Source organism: Gopherus evgoodei, chromosome 3 (genome assembly GCF_007399415.2).
Source record: "Gopherus evgoodei ecotype Sinaloan lineage chromosome 3, rGopEvg1_v1.p, whole genome shotgun sequence".
NCBI lineage: Eukaryota > Metazoa > Chordata > Testudines > Testudinidae > Gopherus > Gopherus evgoodei.
In genome coordinates this window covers 165857101-165874131 of record NC_044324.1, presented here as the reverse complement: position 1 = coordinate 165874131, position 17031 = coordinate 165857101, and the positions used below count along the sequence as shown (strand labels likewise).

The 17031-nt window shown below is 50.7% G+C and overlaps 1 protein-coding gene across 2 annotated transcripts in view; it reads left to right on the top strand.

Moving 5' to 3' along the window:
* The window catches only part of LOC115648935, a 77612-nt gene extending 61770 nt beyond the window's left edge, over positions 1–15842 (top strand). For both annotated transcript variants that reach the window (XM_030557313.1, XM_030557312.1), the window contains one exon: positions 13373–15842. In XM_030557313.1, the coding sequence (XP_030413173.1) occupies positions 13373–13501 (129 nt within the window). In that variant the 3' untranslated portion in view covers positions 13502–15842. The remainder of the gene's footprint in view (positions 1–13372) is intronic.
* Positions 15843–17031: the final 1189 nt, after the last annotated feature.

Here is a 17031-nt window from a genome sequence, read left to right as displayed (position 1 = left end):
CTGCACCCCGGGAATATTTGAGACGTGAGAGCATCCTGTGAAAAGTAGCACCGCTGAGTACAGGTCAGGATGAGCGGCAGTGGTTTTGGCCCTTCTGCTCTGGAGTACGCGTGCTGCGTTAGCATTTAGAAACCTGTGTGCTCCTTGGCATGGGCTGCTGACCTCGCCTGGGCTTTACATTTGCATGGACTTTGTGTCACCTGGCTAGTTGCTGCTTTCCTTGTGCCAGCTCAGGGCGTGTGAGGCCGCAGCCCTTCCATCCTGCTCAGCGCCTCTTTTTCTTCAGCAAGGTGATGGGCTATTGATGTGACGTGTAAGAACCTAGGCAGATTGGTGGAGCCCCAAACACTGCAGTGGCTTGCCCTTGTAGGAAACACTTGCAGGAGCACCAGTGGACCAACCCTGAGGCACCAGGTGCTGTGGTGGAAGAAAAGACCCTCAGAGAGAGTTCAAGGCATAATGGAGTAGGAGGATTGCCACAACAGGCAGGGGCAAACGAATAAATAGGAGGTAACAAACTGTGTGTGAAATACGATGTGTGCGTAATGGATATGTGCAGTGTGTGTCCAGGCAATACCTTCATGTGTAATGGGGGTGCATGTGCACAAGGTGTGGTAAAGTGCGCATTGTGTTTCTCTGTGTGCAACGTTTGTAATGTCTATATGCAGCTGTGGTGTAGTGCGGGGATGTGCGTGTGTAATGCTTGTGTTAGGGGTTGGCATGAGTGCATGTGAATAGTGCATTTTTGTGCAACGTACATGCGCATATGGAATAGCGTGTGTGTGTCTGTGGGTATAACGTGCGTGAGTGGGGTCAGGTGTGGGTGTGTGAAAGGAGGCATCAAATTGGCCAAGGAAGGTGGCTGCGTGATAATATTAGAGAATCTTTTGTCCCCTGCCTCTTGGGGATCACCCTGCATTATTTCCTTGTTCTTCACTCACTTACCGTGCGTGCAGGAGCCCTGAATGGGAGCCTGACAGAGCTGTGTTTATCTCAGCAGCAACAGGCATGTAGAGAACACAACGTCTAAGTGCCCGAGCGGGGGCAGGCAGAGAGGGAGTGTGGATTTTGGGCCAATCTGATAATCTGCCCGATCAGGGAGATGTTTTCTGCAATATGAAAATAAAATAGGGAATAAAAATCAGAACATAAACTCCCTTGTGTTCTTGCCTCAGTTTTATCAGTGCCTGAGAATGTCCCCTGCTTGGACAGGGGCCAGGTCCCGAGACTGACTTCCCTGCCTCTTATCTTTGGCATCTGTATCCTAAATGGCTGCTGCAGAACCACACCATGTTCTCTTCCCTTACAACAAGGGAACCTTTCATCTTGGAGCCAAAAGGAAGAAGTGCCGGCCTTAGCCCCTTTGGCAAAGGCCTGCGCTGATTGCAAATGAGAAGTATTCCAGGTGGCAGAGCATCATTGATGCAGATCTCCGCTCTGCAATGAGGCGCAAAGAATGTGCCTTCCCAAGGAGCTAGAGGGCAATGGCATTTTGCACATCTGCGAGTGCTTTGCAAGCGTTCATGAATTTAGCCTCACAGACTGGTAAATGTCATGATCTTCATTTCACAGAGAGGCAAACTGAGGCACAGACAGGCGAAGTGACTTTGCCAAAGCTTCACTGAGTGACCTTGGGTGAGACAGGAACAGAACCCAGAAGTCTTTAATGAGGTGAATTCAATCCTGTGCTTTAGTCTCAAGACCCTCCGTCCTAATCACGTGGATGTGGGAGGAATGGCTCTAGTGAGGGAGCATCATTGTTTATCCCCTACGGTATAGTGTGACACCCTTTCCTTCCCTTCTGGGGAGCTTGGGCTGACAGCACTATCATGTACCGTAAGGAGTTCCGGTGGCTCATGGAGAAAGGAATGGGAAGTGGATATTGAGGTTGCCCAAACTGTCCTTGAGATTTTCAGTACATTGTTGAATCTGAATCCAGAAAAGTACCCGGATATTTGGCTGCTCCTCCAAACTGAAACCCTGCCCCTTCTGAGGCTGGCCCAGCACCAACGGAGGCGCCATCCTTGATGTTTGCTGCTGTGCTGCTATGGGAGGGACTTGTGAAGAAGATGAATTGGAAAGTGCCGTCCACATGAAGAGCCGCAGCAAAGGAGTAAAAAGCCCAGGCCTGTGACGGTGGTGGGGGGAATGAAACGGGCCTGCGGGATCACAAGTGAGGTGGTGGGAGAGACCTGTAGGGTTTCACAGAGGAATTGAGAAGGAGGTATGGGGTCACACAACTAGGCATGGGGCCTGTGAGGTCACCTGGTGGGTTGTGGGAATGAGTGGCCCATGAGGTGGCACAGCGCAAATGTTTGGGGTGGGGACGAGGGGAGGGGATGAGGGTTGCACCGTGGCTAGTGGTGCTCCATCAGAACTCTTCTGTGTGCCAGCGGGAAGTAAAATCAGAGGTGGTGGGGCACTTTCCTTGTTCACTGCATCTAGTGCTGCTGCAGTTGTTTCCAGGCTCCCCTTTGTTTGAGAGGCTTGTGAGAACCTAGCTCCCAGTCACGCTCACGCAATCCACAGCAGAATAATCCTCTTTCCGTCTGCACCTCGTGTCATCCTACACCCGGTTAAGGTACTTGGCTTCCATGACCGAGGCTGTTTGTCCACCTGCAAGTGCACTGTGCCAGCGATCTAGTTATGCCAGGATGATTAATACTCACTTTGCACTGTTAATTTTGATTCTTTCTAAATTGAAAGGATAATCTCCTCCGTGCCAAACTACCTAGTTCCGTGGAATTGCACTGCCCTGGGCTAACACAGAGTGGAGGATGGAGGTCACATATAAGCACGCAGCATGTGCAAAACAATTGGTGCCATTGCTCTGCAGGTTCCAGGGCCAGCCTCTGAATGGAGCTAAAAGTGAGCGTAAGTGTCAGACCCAGGCCTTGTTGCCTTGTGAGGGGTGGGGGTGGATCTCCTTGTCATGGGAAGAGGACAGGGGGGCACTGTAACTTCAGCAGAGTACAGACAGGTGATCAGGGAAGACTCGGTGAAGTTGTAATTGAGAGAATAAGGACCAGGTTGTTTCTTGTCCATACATGGTTGTGCTGGGAGATCCCGCCTTGTGCCCTCTTCACAGACATAATTGCAGTGTCTGCACTATACAGGCTGCAGCTTGTTAGTTAGTACCCCCTGGGGCACTAGCTATTCCAAAGCAGAGAGGGACAAAGCAGATGAGCTGTGACCCTGCCGTGCTCCGCACTGGCTGGCACATGGGAGCATTGTGAGAGCAGTGTCCAGAATGCAGGTCTTCATTTAGTCTCCGTGGCAAGTGAGCCGTGTGGCTTTAACCATATTGCATTCAGAAACATGCCTTGCTAAATGTATTGCCGTTCTCATTTCATCACATGCCTTCTGGGCCTCAGCTTATTAGGCAGGCTAAAGCAAGGCCTGTGATCAGCTTTCTCAAAGGCACAGTACCGTGCCAAAAAGAGGGGAGGAAAAGGCTTATCTTGTAGGATGGCGTCAGCAAGAACCCAGATCTGGCACATTTCCTGCTCTCCTGGGTTATGGGTAACTGACCATAAAGCATCTGTTAGGCCTCTTTGAAGGTTTTTCCAAAGAAGTTCACATATTATTGTCTGGTTGCACCTTTGTAGCATTGCCAGTTGCCACCTGACAACTCTGCAAACACATTTGCAAACACTTGGCAGCTTTGTTTTATATCCCTCCCTTCTACGAGGACACTGGTGTGTTTATGTGACCTTCACAAGCCGGACTGGCCCTAGCAACATTGCTGTACAGTGTGAAGTGGGTGCTGGGCAGCTCTTAGCTGATGGAAGAAAAGACCTGGAGAGTTCCATGATTGTACAGAAGGGTGTGGAGAGAGGGGAAAGTCAGCAAGATGTCTGTAAACATTAGGGACAGGCCACAGCTGCAGACTTCAGCTATGGACCTGAAATCCCTCAAGCGACGGAGTGTTTGGATCTGGGATTTCATTCCTAACTCCGATAGAGGGAACTATGTTTACTCATAACCATGGTCCCAAAGTTAAGTTCTTTCAGGAGAAGTATTTTGGATATTATCCCAGACTAAGCTAAACGTGTCTGGGGGAAAGACATTGGAGGATGGGGTTTTGTGTTTGTAAAGAGGAATATTCTTTGATCCGCTCCGAATCCCCAGCTGCTGCGAACCATTGGACTCCCATTGAAGTTAATGGGATTAACCCTGCCTAAGGATCTATATTTTGCAAAGTGCCTGAAGCAAGAGAGTAAATGATAGGAAACTGCCTTTCTGTGGATGTCAGCACATGGACATTAATTGATTAATCCTCAGCACATCTCTGTGGAGTGGGGATTATCCCCCTATTTTACAGATGGGAAACTGAGGCACAGGAGAGGTGATGTGACTTGCTCAATGCCACACACCAAGTCAGGGCTGGGACTAGATCCCCGATTCCTCACCCACAGTTTGAGTTTACACATCAAAGCTGAAAGGTCTCTAGTGTTTTGTGACAATGTTGCAGAGGTGACAGGGAGGAGAGAAGGAACTGGCATTGAGAACACTGTGCCTACCAATGTTGCCACTTGGACTCAGGCAGCATTAACTCTCCCCGACTTACCTGCAGGCTCCTCTGCAAGCGGTGTCTGGGAAACATCCTCCTGCACACCTCTGGTCCTGCCCACTTACGAAGGCAGAGCACCACCGACAGCCCTTTGCAGGGCCCCACTGTGGACTTTTTCCTTTCCATACATGAGATTGTATGAGCCTTTACACGGTGCCTTTCACCTCAAAGGACTTTACAAATTGACCTACAAATTTCACCCACCACCAAAAGGCAGCCACCTCTGATGTGCAATGCAGCAGCTATTTAACAGGGCGCAGCAGCACTTTGCAACCGTGTTGATCAAGGAGAAAAGAAGACTCCTATGTCCAGTTGAAACTGCAAAGGAAATTTAGGCTGGCAGTGTGTGTGAATTAACCTGAGTTTGAATTTGGCCAGGAAACCAGGGCTAAGTCCCTTGGTCTCATGACAAGGACCAAGAGTTTGTTAGGCTGTCAGGACCCTAGTTTTCTGTCAGCTCCAAAAGATGGCATCTCCAGCACAGCACCCTACAGTAGTGTGCTACAGTGTTAGTTCAGCACTGGCTTCATCCTTTTCTGTCCCTGGGGTTTCCTGGTTAGCTTTCGATTTTATCTCTGTATGGGGCTAAGCTCTGCAGCTGTGAACCCTAAACATACCATCTTTTCCCCATTTAGCTTTTTCCATGGTTCTTTATTCATGCCTAGGTCAGCCAGGAAGCCAATTTGTGGAGCAGCTGCAAACTCCTCTGCTTTCGTAGAGCAGCTAATCTGATGGGCTCTGGAATTCTGGATTTCTTCTGTCATATTCAATCTGCGTGGTGTCCCTGCCTGCCTTTGAGGCCTCTGGGTCCAGTCGTCATCCAGACTTTCTCTAGCTCTTCAGTTAATGTGTTTCTAACTCATTCTCTCTTTAGTTAATGTTTCAAGATGGGTTTCTTATTTATTGCATTTATATAATGCTGGTAACAGTCTGTTGTTATGGTAGAGATTTGCAAGAGCGTGCATGTGGGAGAACGGATGTCCGCGTGATCGAGTGTGTCGAGTGAGTATATATAAACAAGGCCAGTGTGTGTTTGTGTGTGGGTGCATTAGAGCAGTGGTTCTCAACCAGGGCCTCCTGTGGAGCTGTGAGCAGGTTTCAGGGGGGCCTCCAAGCAGGGCCCAGAGCAGAAAACAGAAGATCCACTGCCTGGGGCTGAAGCCCAGGACCCTGAGCCCCGCCACTCGGAGCTGAAGCCGAAGGCTGAGCAATGTAGCTTCACAGGGGCTCCCATGGCATGGGACCTCAGGCAGTGGCTCTGCTTGCTACCCCCTAATGCCGGCCCTGACTTTTATATGCAGAAAAACAGTTATTGTGGCACAGGTGGGCTGTGGAGTTTTTATAGCATGTTGGGGGAGGGGGGCTCAGAAAGAAAAAGGTGTATGTGAGTGAGGCTCAGGGTACATCAGCGTTGTAGGTGGGGGTATGAGTGCCAGCTCCTGCTAGTTGGACTCTAGCTCGCTAAAAACAGCTGCGATGCAGCCACAACAGGGGCTTCAGTACCAGCTGCATAAGCCCGCCTGATTCCTCTTGTCACCTACACACTTGCACCGCCCACGCTGAAGTCTTGGCTGCAGCATCCACCCTGCAGTAGAGTGAGTGCAGGTACAGCTCCAGGAGCTGCCACTCACACTGGCAGCTGCTGTGTAAACGAACATTATGTCTTAACTGCAGCGATCACCTGAGTTCTCTACGCTCGAGTTCGCCTAGCTGTGCGGTGAAGTAGCACTCCAGCTGCACAGAGTGACTGGATTGCTGCACGGGGCAGTCGGGTCAGCAGCTGGCGATCACGCAAGCTGTATCCGATACCCCCTGCCAGGCCAGGCAACTTTGGGTTAAAAGCTCCACCCCACTCGCTTGAAGGCTTTTGTGTGTGGCTGGGACTCAAGTTAGGGCAATGCTGCAGGGAAGACAAGCCCTGTGAGTGCATGTACAGTGTGTGTGCAGGGTGAGCGATCAGTACGTGTGTGTGTATGTGTGTGTGTGTACTCCTAAATGTGGGAATGAGTGTGCAAGTGAGCCTGTCAGTTTGCAGGTATGCAAATGGATGTGTGTGTTTGAACAGGTGTGGGTCCAAACGAGTCACGCCCTTCTGTCAGCAGCCGAGTTGCTGCATGTCAGCCTGCTCTCCAGCTGTGTAAATAAATTGGTTAATCCGTTAAGGCCCCTGGTTAATGATTGCAGTGAATGTGCAGCCATATTAGACTGTGGCCTGTATGAGGCCTTGTCTACACTACAAAGTTGCAGCGCTGGTGAGGGGGTTACAGCGCTGCAACTTAGGATGTGTACACACCTGCAGGGCATTACCAGCGCTGCAACTCCCTGTTTGCAGCACTGGCCGTACACCCGGTCGTGCCTCGGTTGTAGAGGATCCAGCGCTGGATCACCAGCGCTGGTCATCAGGTGTAGACACTCACCAGCGTTTTTGTTGACCTCCGTGGAATAAGCAGGTATCCCAGCATACCTGAGGAAGCCTCTCTGGTAATTAAGCAAACTCCACTGCCCTCCAAGCAGGTCTCCTTCCCCGCGGTGTGCTCTGGCCTTCTCCGACCCCCCCCTCCAAGCAGGTATCCAGCCCCGCGGTGTGCTCTGGCGTTCCCCGACCCCCCCTCCAAGCAGGTCTCCTTCCCCGCGGTGTGCTCTGGTGTTCCCCGACCCCCTCTCCAAGCAGGTCTCCTTCCCCGTGGTGTGCTCTGGCGTTCCCCGACCCCCCCTCCAAGCAGGTCTCCTTCCCCGCGGTGTGCTCTGGCGTTCCCCGACCCCCCCTCCAAGCAGGTCTCCAGCCCCGCGGTGTGCAACAGCGCTGCAGCGTGGCCACATCTAACACCACTTGCAGCGCTGGTTGCTGTAAGTGTGGCCACTCTGCAGCACTGGCCCTATACAGCTGTACTAATACAGCTGTAACAACCAGCACTGCAAAATTGTAGATGTAGACATACCCTGAGTCTCTCACCTCCCAGAATGCCATTACAGTGGAGGCGTTGCCTTAGGGTGACCAGATGTCCTGATTTTATAGGGACAGTCCCGATATTTGGGGCTTTTTCTTATATAGGCTCCTATTATCCCCCAGCCCCGTCCTGATTTTTCACACTTGCTGTCTGGTCACCCTACGTTGCCTTGAGCATCGAACACTGAAAGGCTGCCTTCCAAGGAACCGCCCCAAGAATCGGGCTGTGGCTGCACCTTAGCACCCTGCCAAGCAGGTTTATGGCAAGCTCTGCAAAGACCTGCCAACACGGGAGTGACTTGGATCTCCTTTATCAGCAAGAGTCATCTCACCTCACCTTCGTCATAATGCACAGTTAGATGCCAGAGGGAAGGAGAGGGCTGGTAGGAAAGCTCCCCTGACTAGGTGAAGGCACTAGGCAGACTCAGAGGGTGACTCTGTTCTCCCACCTGGCAGTCCTCCTTTCTGGGAGGAGATCAGTAGGGCTTCACCTCATCCTGAGTATTAGAGCGAGACGACCACACACTGCACCCTCAAATGGTCCCACAGGGTTACGTCTGGTCACTAGAAGGATGGGAGGCTGAACTCCAAAGAAAACGCCAGCTCTGCAGGAAGTGGTAATAGCAATTCAGTCAAGGGTGCTCTTCCCTCTGAACCACTGCTGAATCCATGGTGCTCAAGGGTGCTGTCCGGCGGGAGAGGCCATCTTTTGGATCAGACATCAAACAGATCCTGGCCCCTTGAGATTTTAAAAGATCCAGTGGCAGTTTCTGTAAGTCTACAGGTGTCCTAAGTAAGTTTCAATTAGAGTAAATCCATTAATACAAAATGAGAATGGATTGCCTAGGAAGAAGTGCTGCAGAAAGGGATCTGGGGGTCATAGTGTATCACAAGCTAAATATGAGTGAACAGTGTAACGCTGTTGCAAAAAAACAAACCTTCTGGGATGTACTCAGCAGGAGTGTCGTAAGCAAGACATGAGAAGAAATTCTTCCGCTCTCCTCGTTGCTGATTAGGCCTCGGATGGAGTATTGTGTCCGGGTCTGGGTGCCACATTTCAGGAAAGATGTGGACAAATTGGTGAAAGTCCAGAGAACAGCAGCAAAAATGATTAAAGGTCTAGAAGACATGACCTATGAGAGAAGACTGAAAAAATTGTATTTGTTTAATCTGTAGAAGAGAAAACTGAGAGGGAACACAACAGTTTTCAAGTACATAAAAGGTGGAGAGAGGAAAATTATTCTCCTTAACCTCTGAGGATAGGACAAGAAGCAATGGGCTTAAATTGCAACAAGGGCAGTTAGGTTGGGCATTAGGAAAAACTCCCTGTCAGGGTGATTAAGCACTGGAATAAACTGCCTAGAGAAGTTGTGGAATCTCCATCATTGGAGAGTTTTAAGAGCAGGTTAGACAAACACCTGTCAGGGTGGGGGTCTAGATAATACTTAGTCCTGCTATGAGTGCAGGAGACTGGACTAGATGACTTCTCGAGGTCCCTTTCAGTCCTACGATTCTATGATCCTGTCACACCCCTGTGGTTTCAGTTGGATACAATATTCACTTCCTGTCCTCGGCTGTTGTGCACTGTGAACCAACTTCTACCTCAGAGTTGGCTGCATTCCAGTGATTCTTACAGTATAGTCTCTGCAGTGCCTTTGTCTTAAAGGAGTGACACAAACGTAACATTATTTATTATTTTGTTAGTATGTCATTATTACCCAGACCAAGAAGCCAGAATCAGGAATGAGGTCCCCTTGTAGAAGGTGCTGTACATAGATATAGTAAACAGACAGCCCCCACCCAAACTCCCTTACAACTGAGGGGGTGGGAAACAGCAGCTGCTCGGTGTCCCCATCAGGTTCCCTTCTTATGACCCTCTGACCTCACTCCTGTCCCTGTTCTTTTATTAGTTGTCCCCCGAACTCATGGGTTCTATGGTCCTGTGGGTCCTCCCCTTAGGCTGGGGGGGATCCTTTAGCAGCCCACTTCCCAGACACCCAATAGATACAACAAACAGGCTAGGTTGAAAGCAGGGCAGCAATGGATCAGTTAGAAGAAGCACTCGGAACAGACCAGCTTCCTGGGAGCTCCTCCTTTCCCACCATGTCTTTTACAGCTTTCTCGGCTCCACCTCTGCTCTCGTTCTGGGCCGGGAGCCTCATGTTGGGTTCCTCGGGGCAGTGTGAAGGCCGCTTCGTCCACATGTGGACTCTGGAGGATGAAAGAGCTCCTTTCTGCCCAAGATGTGATGAGTTTTGTGGATGGCTTTTCTTAGGTCCTCGGGTCCCTCTCTCCCCAGATCTTTCTCTTGCTGCCTGGGTCTTTGCTACCCCACAGAAATCACCTCATTCAGACTCCTCCCCTGGTCGCAGCTGGCATTTCAAAATAAAGGGCACTGCCAGCTCTTTGTTCCCATCCCCTCTTAGCATTGACAGGCAGCTTCTTTGCTCAGGAGAGGGACAAAACTGCTGATTTATTCTGCCCCCTTAGCTCTGAATAGGGGTTGCTATGTTACCCGCCAGCCAGCTCTAAGCCCTGTATATAACCCCACAGCAGGTGTCTATTGAGCAGAGGCTCTTAAATCTACCTCTCTAGTTTCTCATTGGGCTGGCCAAGGTGGCAGGGGAGGTAGCAGAGCACGATTTGTTGGCTGGAGCTTTGGGCCGAACTGATGCCAGACACAACCTTGGCATCTTCCATGCTGATGGACCACCTTGATTTGCGGATGAGGGGGCAGCTGTGTGTGCAAGGCAGGGCGCACACATGCTTTTGTGCGGGTCTCATTTTTAAATAAATTCTGTCACTTGGGGACACAGCAGATTAGTGGCAAAGCTGGGACTAGAACCTAGAAATGCTGATTTCCCCCCTGCACCCCTTGCATCCCGCACCAATCCCTGCTCTCATCATTCGACTGGAGTAAATGCTGCAGGAGCTGGATGATCTAACAGATTTTTTTTCCATATCTAAGATGTAATGACCCTATTGACTACCTCAGCTGGCCGGAAAGCCTGCAGGGAAAGGCTGTGTCTCCCTGCTGATCACAAATTAAAATCCATCAGGGAGTGGGAAGAGGGGATCAAAGGTTAAGGCCCCAGGGTCTGGTCACAGCCACATGTTAGACATGACCTTGAGGTGTCAGAGGTCATGTCTCTGTACCAAGGGACAAAAGAGCTGCTAATTGTTTCTAAAAGCTCTGCTCTCTCGACAAAAGGGCCATCCACCCAGGCTGGATGAGTAACACTAGCATTCAGGAAAATAGCAAGTCCTTGTTAGGGGCTGCAGAGGAGAGGCTGGAGCCTGATGCATCCAACTGGCAGCCTTAGGGACAAATGTAGCCCATGGTGGCCTAAGGTGTAGCCCACAGCTGCCCTCTCTCCCAGCCACGCACTGCTCTCAATGATGCCCATAGCCAAACTCCCAATGATTTCAGTGGAAGCAGGATGGGACTGAAGGGAGAGGACCAGGGAATGCTAACCATAAGTGGACAGTAGCCCAATTCCAGTACATAAACTCTCTGTGGGACTACACAGGCTTTCCACCTGAATGCTCTGCTGCCCCCTGGTAGTGCTAATGGATACCCACTCCCAGCCAAGGGGGAGATGGTGTCATGCTCTAGGGTTAGATTTGTCATTACCTCCTCAGGGGCAGAAGACCTTTGCACTTTGCAAGGCCAGGGCTGAATGCCAGATAGGCTGGAGACAGGCAAGGATGGTTTGCAAACCACTGCGCTGTGCTGTAGCCCAGGTTTGAGGGGATTAAAGTGTCCTCAGTGGGTGTGCCTTGGGGCGAGGGTGTGTGTGTGTGTGTGTGACTTGTGGGCCCGCAGTGTGAGGGCAGGATTTCTAGGCATTTTTATTACTGTAGAAGATGCTTGGCTGAAATGGGAGTGGGGCAGTGAGAATGGGACACTCGGTACCAGGCGCTCTATAAGAGCGGCGAGGGGCAGCCAGATTAGCTAACTGGGAGAGTGGAGGAAGAAGGAGTGTGGAAGGCAGTGCAGAGGGCGGTGCGGCAGCGGGACGGAAGAAGGCGTGGAGGTGGAGAGCAGAGCTGGGGAGCGTAGCTGGGAGTTGGGGGCACAGAGCTGGAGCTGTGTGGAAGTGGGAGCGGAGCTGCGGGAGTGTAGAATGGGGAGCAGAGCTTGGGGGCATCTGTGGTTTTTCTGGATAGCTGATGTAACTCTAATAGAAGAAAACAGTGAGGTAAAAGGGAGAGATTGTACGTCCCTAAGGTAGGTGAATCTCTGCCTCTATCCCTTGTCCCACCCCTGGCCAGCAGTGGAGCTGGCTGATCCACAGGTCCGAGCCCTGCATTCCAAAGAGTCTCCCAGGGAGCAGTGGTTCCATCCTGTGGTGCAATACAGCATCACTGCAGGGTTTTCACTTTGTGTCTGCGCATGGGGGGGCATGGTACAAAGCAGGTTGCGAGGCCCTGACTACGATCTGTAGGGCCCTGAGTGAGCTCCAGCCAGCTCCTGGGCATTCTTTGAAGGCAGTGTGGTTTATCTGGGGACTGCATTGTCTGCTGCATGGAACGGGCTCTCTCTTCTAGCTCTGCAGATAAGATCAGCTCCATTGGTCACCACCCACCCACTTTCCACCCTAGGCTGTCTTTGCAACCTTGTGGGTTGTTATTTTATTTCCTGTTTATTAAACCTGGTTTATCCATGTGGAATTGTTCCCTCGGAGGAAGCCTGGACAGTGATGTTGGTCTGAGGCAGGTGGCTCAGTTTGGCCCAGAAGGGATAGCAGGCTGGATGTTTCCATGCCAGGTGTAAAATCCAGAGAGGACATGATTATTAAACATGCTGAGTGCACGCTGCTCCAGCCGATTTTCCTTGGAAGCTGCTGATACTCAAAGCTTCTGAAAATCAGGGGCATACAGAGGAACCTGCCTATAGTGAACTGAGATAGGGTAACTCCTTTGGGAGGGAGACTGCAAATCCAAGAGGTTCATGGGCAAACTGTAATCCCGGTTAGAGTCAAATCTCCCCAGAGAAAGGGTGAAGAGGGAGAGAGAGAGAGAGAGAGAGATGGACTTGGGATAGATTGGAGAGGCAGACAACAGAAAGCAAGAGGTGGGGTGGATTAGAGAAGGGAAAGTTTAGAGAGACATTAGAGATCGATGGGGTAGAATAGAAAGATTAGAGAGATCAAACAGATTAGAAAGAGAGGAGATGTACTAGAGAGAAGCTAAAGACACAAGAGAGAGAGATGAGATGGCAGACTTGAGAGGGAGATGGTAGAGATGGGCCCAGGGTGCAGAACCTGGATCCAGATCCCAACGTTTCAGGGTGCATGAGCCCAGGGTTTTGGGTATGGGCCATATCTAACAGATATTGACTACAATACCAGAAGCTGCTTATTTTGTGATGATAATCTGGTGTGTAGTGAGTGGCTTGGAATTTACAAGCCTGGGAGCAGTGATTTTTAATTTCACATCCTAACCCAGCACCCACTTGAGCTAAATTCAAGTTCACTTGGGCCTAATGGGATGCTTTGTGGTTGCTTGACTGTTCTGGCCCCCTGACTCTGGTTGCACCCTGTACATCCTTTCCCCTATTTCTCACTGCTGCATCATAGCACTACTGGCAGAGGCCATGAGTCCTAATCACACAGGTACCCAGGAGCCTCTAGTCTAGTGACATGGTTTGGGGAAGAAAAAATAGCGGAAATAACTTTACAGTTTGTGCTGTTGCTATTAGCTGTTGGTGCAGGGCCTGTGACACACATTGGGGCAGATACGATAGCATCCAGGAGAGGGCAGTCGTGTACGTATCTACTAACCAGTTCGCTGCTTGCAGCGTGCATGAGCACTGACAAAGTCCTTTTGCCTTTTCTTTTTCCATACAGAGTGTGAACGGGAGCCGCCCACCATCCCACTTGGTGTATGACCCATCCACCTTTGCCTTCCGTTCCCTCAGCACCTTGAAGCCCCTGAGCCCAATAGCTCCAGCTGAAGAACCGTCATGTGCCTACTGAAGGAATTTCTCCGAAACCTCAGGAATTGTCGTACCACCCATCCCCCCAACAGAGATGGGATGGGATGGAGGACCAGGGGGAATGGGGACATCTTTGCAATAGAAATCTCTGTGGCAGTGGAGAAACTGGTGGATTTGCACCAGTGCCCAGTTTCACATCATTGGGAGTGAAATGAGCAAGTCTGCTTCATAAGCTACGGTGGAGCCATGAAGATGGTGTCAGCCACATGGACATGCCAGGTGTATTTAGCCCTCCAGGGCTAGTAGGCAGTCACTGCGTAGAGGCCAGCAGTGGAGACCAGACAGGTTGCTGCCGCATGCCCACCAGAACTGAGTAGATTTCTCCCCAGATGCTTTGCTGGAGGGCAAGCTGCTTCCCTCAAACTGAAGAGTTTTCAGGGCTGGAGACAAGGTTGCCTAGGGCACCCTACAAAGAGAATGGGGCCCTTCTGCAAGGTTGTTGAAATGATGCTCATTTGAAGCCCTGTTACAGTTGAGGGGCCCCGGGAATTATGATCTGAGGAGTGTGAATGTAGAGCCTGCAGCTGCCTACCCTGATTATTCTGCTCTTGGGGCACTGATCCAATCTAAAGATGGTTAAAATGGGCAGGCGCAGAGCACCAGTGTTAAGGGAATCCCCGTGTCCTCTGCTGGGCTTTGCAGTGGGAAATGGAAGGTCTGTACTCAGCTGACCATGGATACAGTCAGACCGCCGCTTTCAGTCCTCATGGTACAAGGCTAGAGTGACAAACTGAGAGGGGTGGGGCATCCCTGGGGTCCCTTTCCACTGGGGCTGCGTGCAGCCTAGAGGTGGTGTGGGGTTTGGCATTGGGTATCTCCCTTTGACTGGCCCAAGACAAGGTTGAATTTGGGGACACCACACCACGTTCAGCAAAGTCCAACATGCTCTCCGGGAAGCCTGCTGAGCCCTCATTCTGCCAGTGCCTTGTAAACTGTGCTGTGGTGGATGCTGAGCTCACTTGAGTCTGGTCACACCAGGAGAGTAAATTATTTTGATACAGGTATGGCGGGAGGGAGCTCTTGTTGTCAAACCACAGCAGTTTCCAGAGGGTAGGCATGTCCCAGGCATCTCACAAGGCCTTGTCACCAGTGAGACTTGAACCAGTTTTGAGATCTCCCCGGACAGCCAGGTGGTTTGTGCCATGAAAGATGCAGTTAACGTTGGGCTGCCCTTGTTTCACTTGGCTGAGCTGGGGAGGCTCCGTATTCGGTGCCCTCAGATCCTGTGTCCCTGTCTGGTACAGAAGCTTCTGTTCCCTGGATGCTCCCCTGCTCTGAGCAAGCGTTCTGAGCCTTGGGCAGGTGCAAGGGGGCATAAGCTGCATCCTTTGCAGGGCTGCAGTAACTTCCTCTCCTTCTGTGGAGCACAAGGGGCCCAGTGGAGGAATTGTGAGGTTTCTGAAAAATTCCCACATGCTCTTATGTGGCGAGCTCTTTGGTGCCCCCATATAAAATGAGCTGGCCTGCTCCCAGTCCCACTCTCCATGGACAGCTCACATGGCAAACCAGTACTAACTGGCCTCTTTGCTGGGAATCTCAGCAGAGAGGCCAGCTGGACCACTGAGACTGAACTCCCCTTCCTTCCTTGCAGGTCTGAGTTGGGGCACATTGGCAGGAGAGGGCGGGGGGAAGAATCGTGTCCTGATGTTGCCCTTGCTGTGACTAAATTATTTCAAGGCTGCAGATAAAGCCCCTTTAACCAGCATTAAATAAAGGGCATTGGCTTGATTTATTCTCTGGGTGCTTCTGTTGGGAATTAACGCTTTAGTGGCTACCAGCAGGGCGTGCTCATTTCAAAACAGATGTCGCTCCTAGTTGATCTTCCTCTCTACGGGGGGGAAGGGTGGGTGGGTTCTGTTTATACCCTTTTTTGATGGTGCACATGATCTTTAACTGCTGCCGGATCAAAAGGTGGAGCATTGCATGGTTAGAGCTGTCATCTGCTCAGGCCACATCCCTCCATATTAAAGTTGAGGGCAGCAATATCCTGGCTCTCTTTTTTGCATATTAGGTATGGGCCTCAAACTGCCAGTGTGGCCCTGAGTTGGGCAAGGTTTGGGTGCCCCCAACTCTAACACTTCAGTCGGTGCTGCTGGAATCAGACCCCAATCACCCAGCAAGATAAGGTGTTTTCATTGGCCCGAGGTGATGCCGTGTGCTGCCGTCTCTTACGATATTCCACGAGGTGGGACTGGAGAACAGAGAGTTCCTGTCAATATCGTTGCCTTTCTTTCATACTTTTGTAACTTTTCTCTCTCTTTTCTTTTTCAATCAGAAGAAAAATAAAGTTAAACGTTAACAGCTGCTATGTTCACACCTACTGTTGAGCTTGTTTCTTTGGCTTTTAAGGCTTGCGTGTGCTCACAGAGGAAATGGAGAATGAGCCAGACAGAGGCAATACAGCCATCTCCAAATCTTCAAAAATCATGAGTCACGCCCCCGCCACCCCCAAATCAGGAGATTGGCTTAAAAACCCTGAATAAATATGTTGGGGGGCAGGTATTTGCTTTTTGGTTTCTGAGCCTTTAAGGTGCATTTGGGTCACATTTTCAAGCTTTTCTCACAGCCATGAGGACTAGAAGGTTACTTCAAAAAAAATGGACACTAAGAGTCTTCTCCTAATCACTTGGCTCCAGGAGCTGGGGCTTTATGTTAAATGTCAGAGATCACAATTCTTGCCCTAAGATCACAAGAGCTGGCAAAAGGGAATTTCTCAGTCTACTACAATAACAGTCATCCAATAAATAGCTTGCATGTGTACAGCTCCTTTCAGCCCTGGGGATTCCCAAGTACCTTGTGCAAAGCATACCCAGCAGGGATCATGTCACCCACTGTAGAAATGGGGGTTGATGTGTGACAAAGCACATTCTAGCTCAGCATAGCTTCTTTTTGGCTCCTCCTGATTCCTGGGATCTCACAGCTTCAAAGTGAGCTCTTCCCCTATTGCACACAGCTCGGGGGGAAGGAGGAGGTTGCTTGTGGTTGAGTAGCAGGGTAGCGCCTGTAACTTCTCTTCCCAACCCTCACCCCTGCTACTAGTGTCTCTAGCTAGGGACATGCAGGTGTTTCCCCTCGGAGCAGACTGTTGAGCTCTGCCTGGGAAGCGATGTTGTTGTGCCTCAGTGTGACCCAGAAGCTCCCATTCTGCTGCCTTCACCATCCCTGAGGAGGTGTCTGGGGCGAGGGGAGACAGTTTCTCCACTGATCTTGGTGGCATCCCTCATGAATTTCAATGACATGAGAGGAGAATGAGGCCCAGGGCATTACTAACTGGGCTGCTCTGTATATCACCTGACCAGAAAGCCTATTAACTTTAACTGGCCCCAGTTGAGATGAGATCTGACCTTTTGGCTGTTTATACAACCTGCCAATCCTTTTGAGAGTCATCCATCCCTATAGAAATCTACTTACTATCCACGTGATCATCCAAAGTCCCCCCTAAATATGCTGAGCCATGTCCTCAGACCATCCTATGCATTGCTTTGCTACGGCTGGTTTGCGTCACACCTG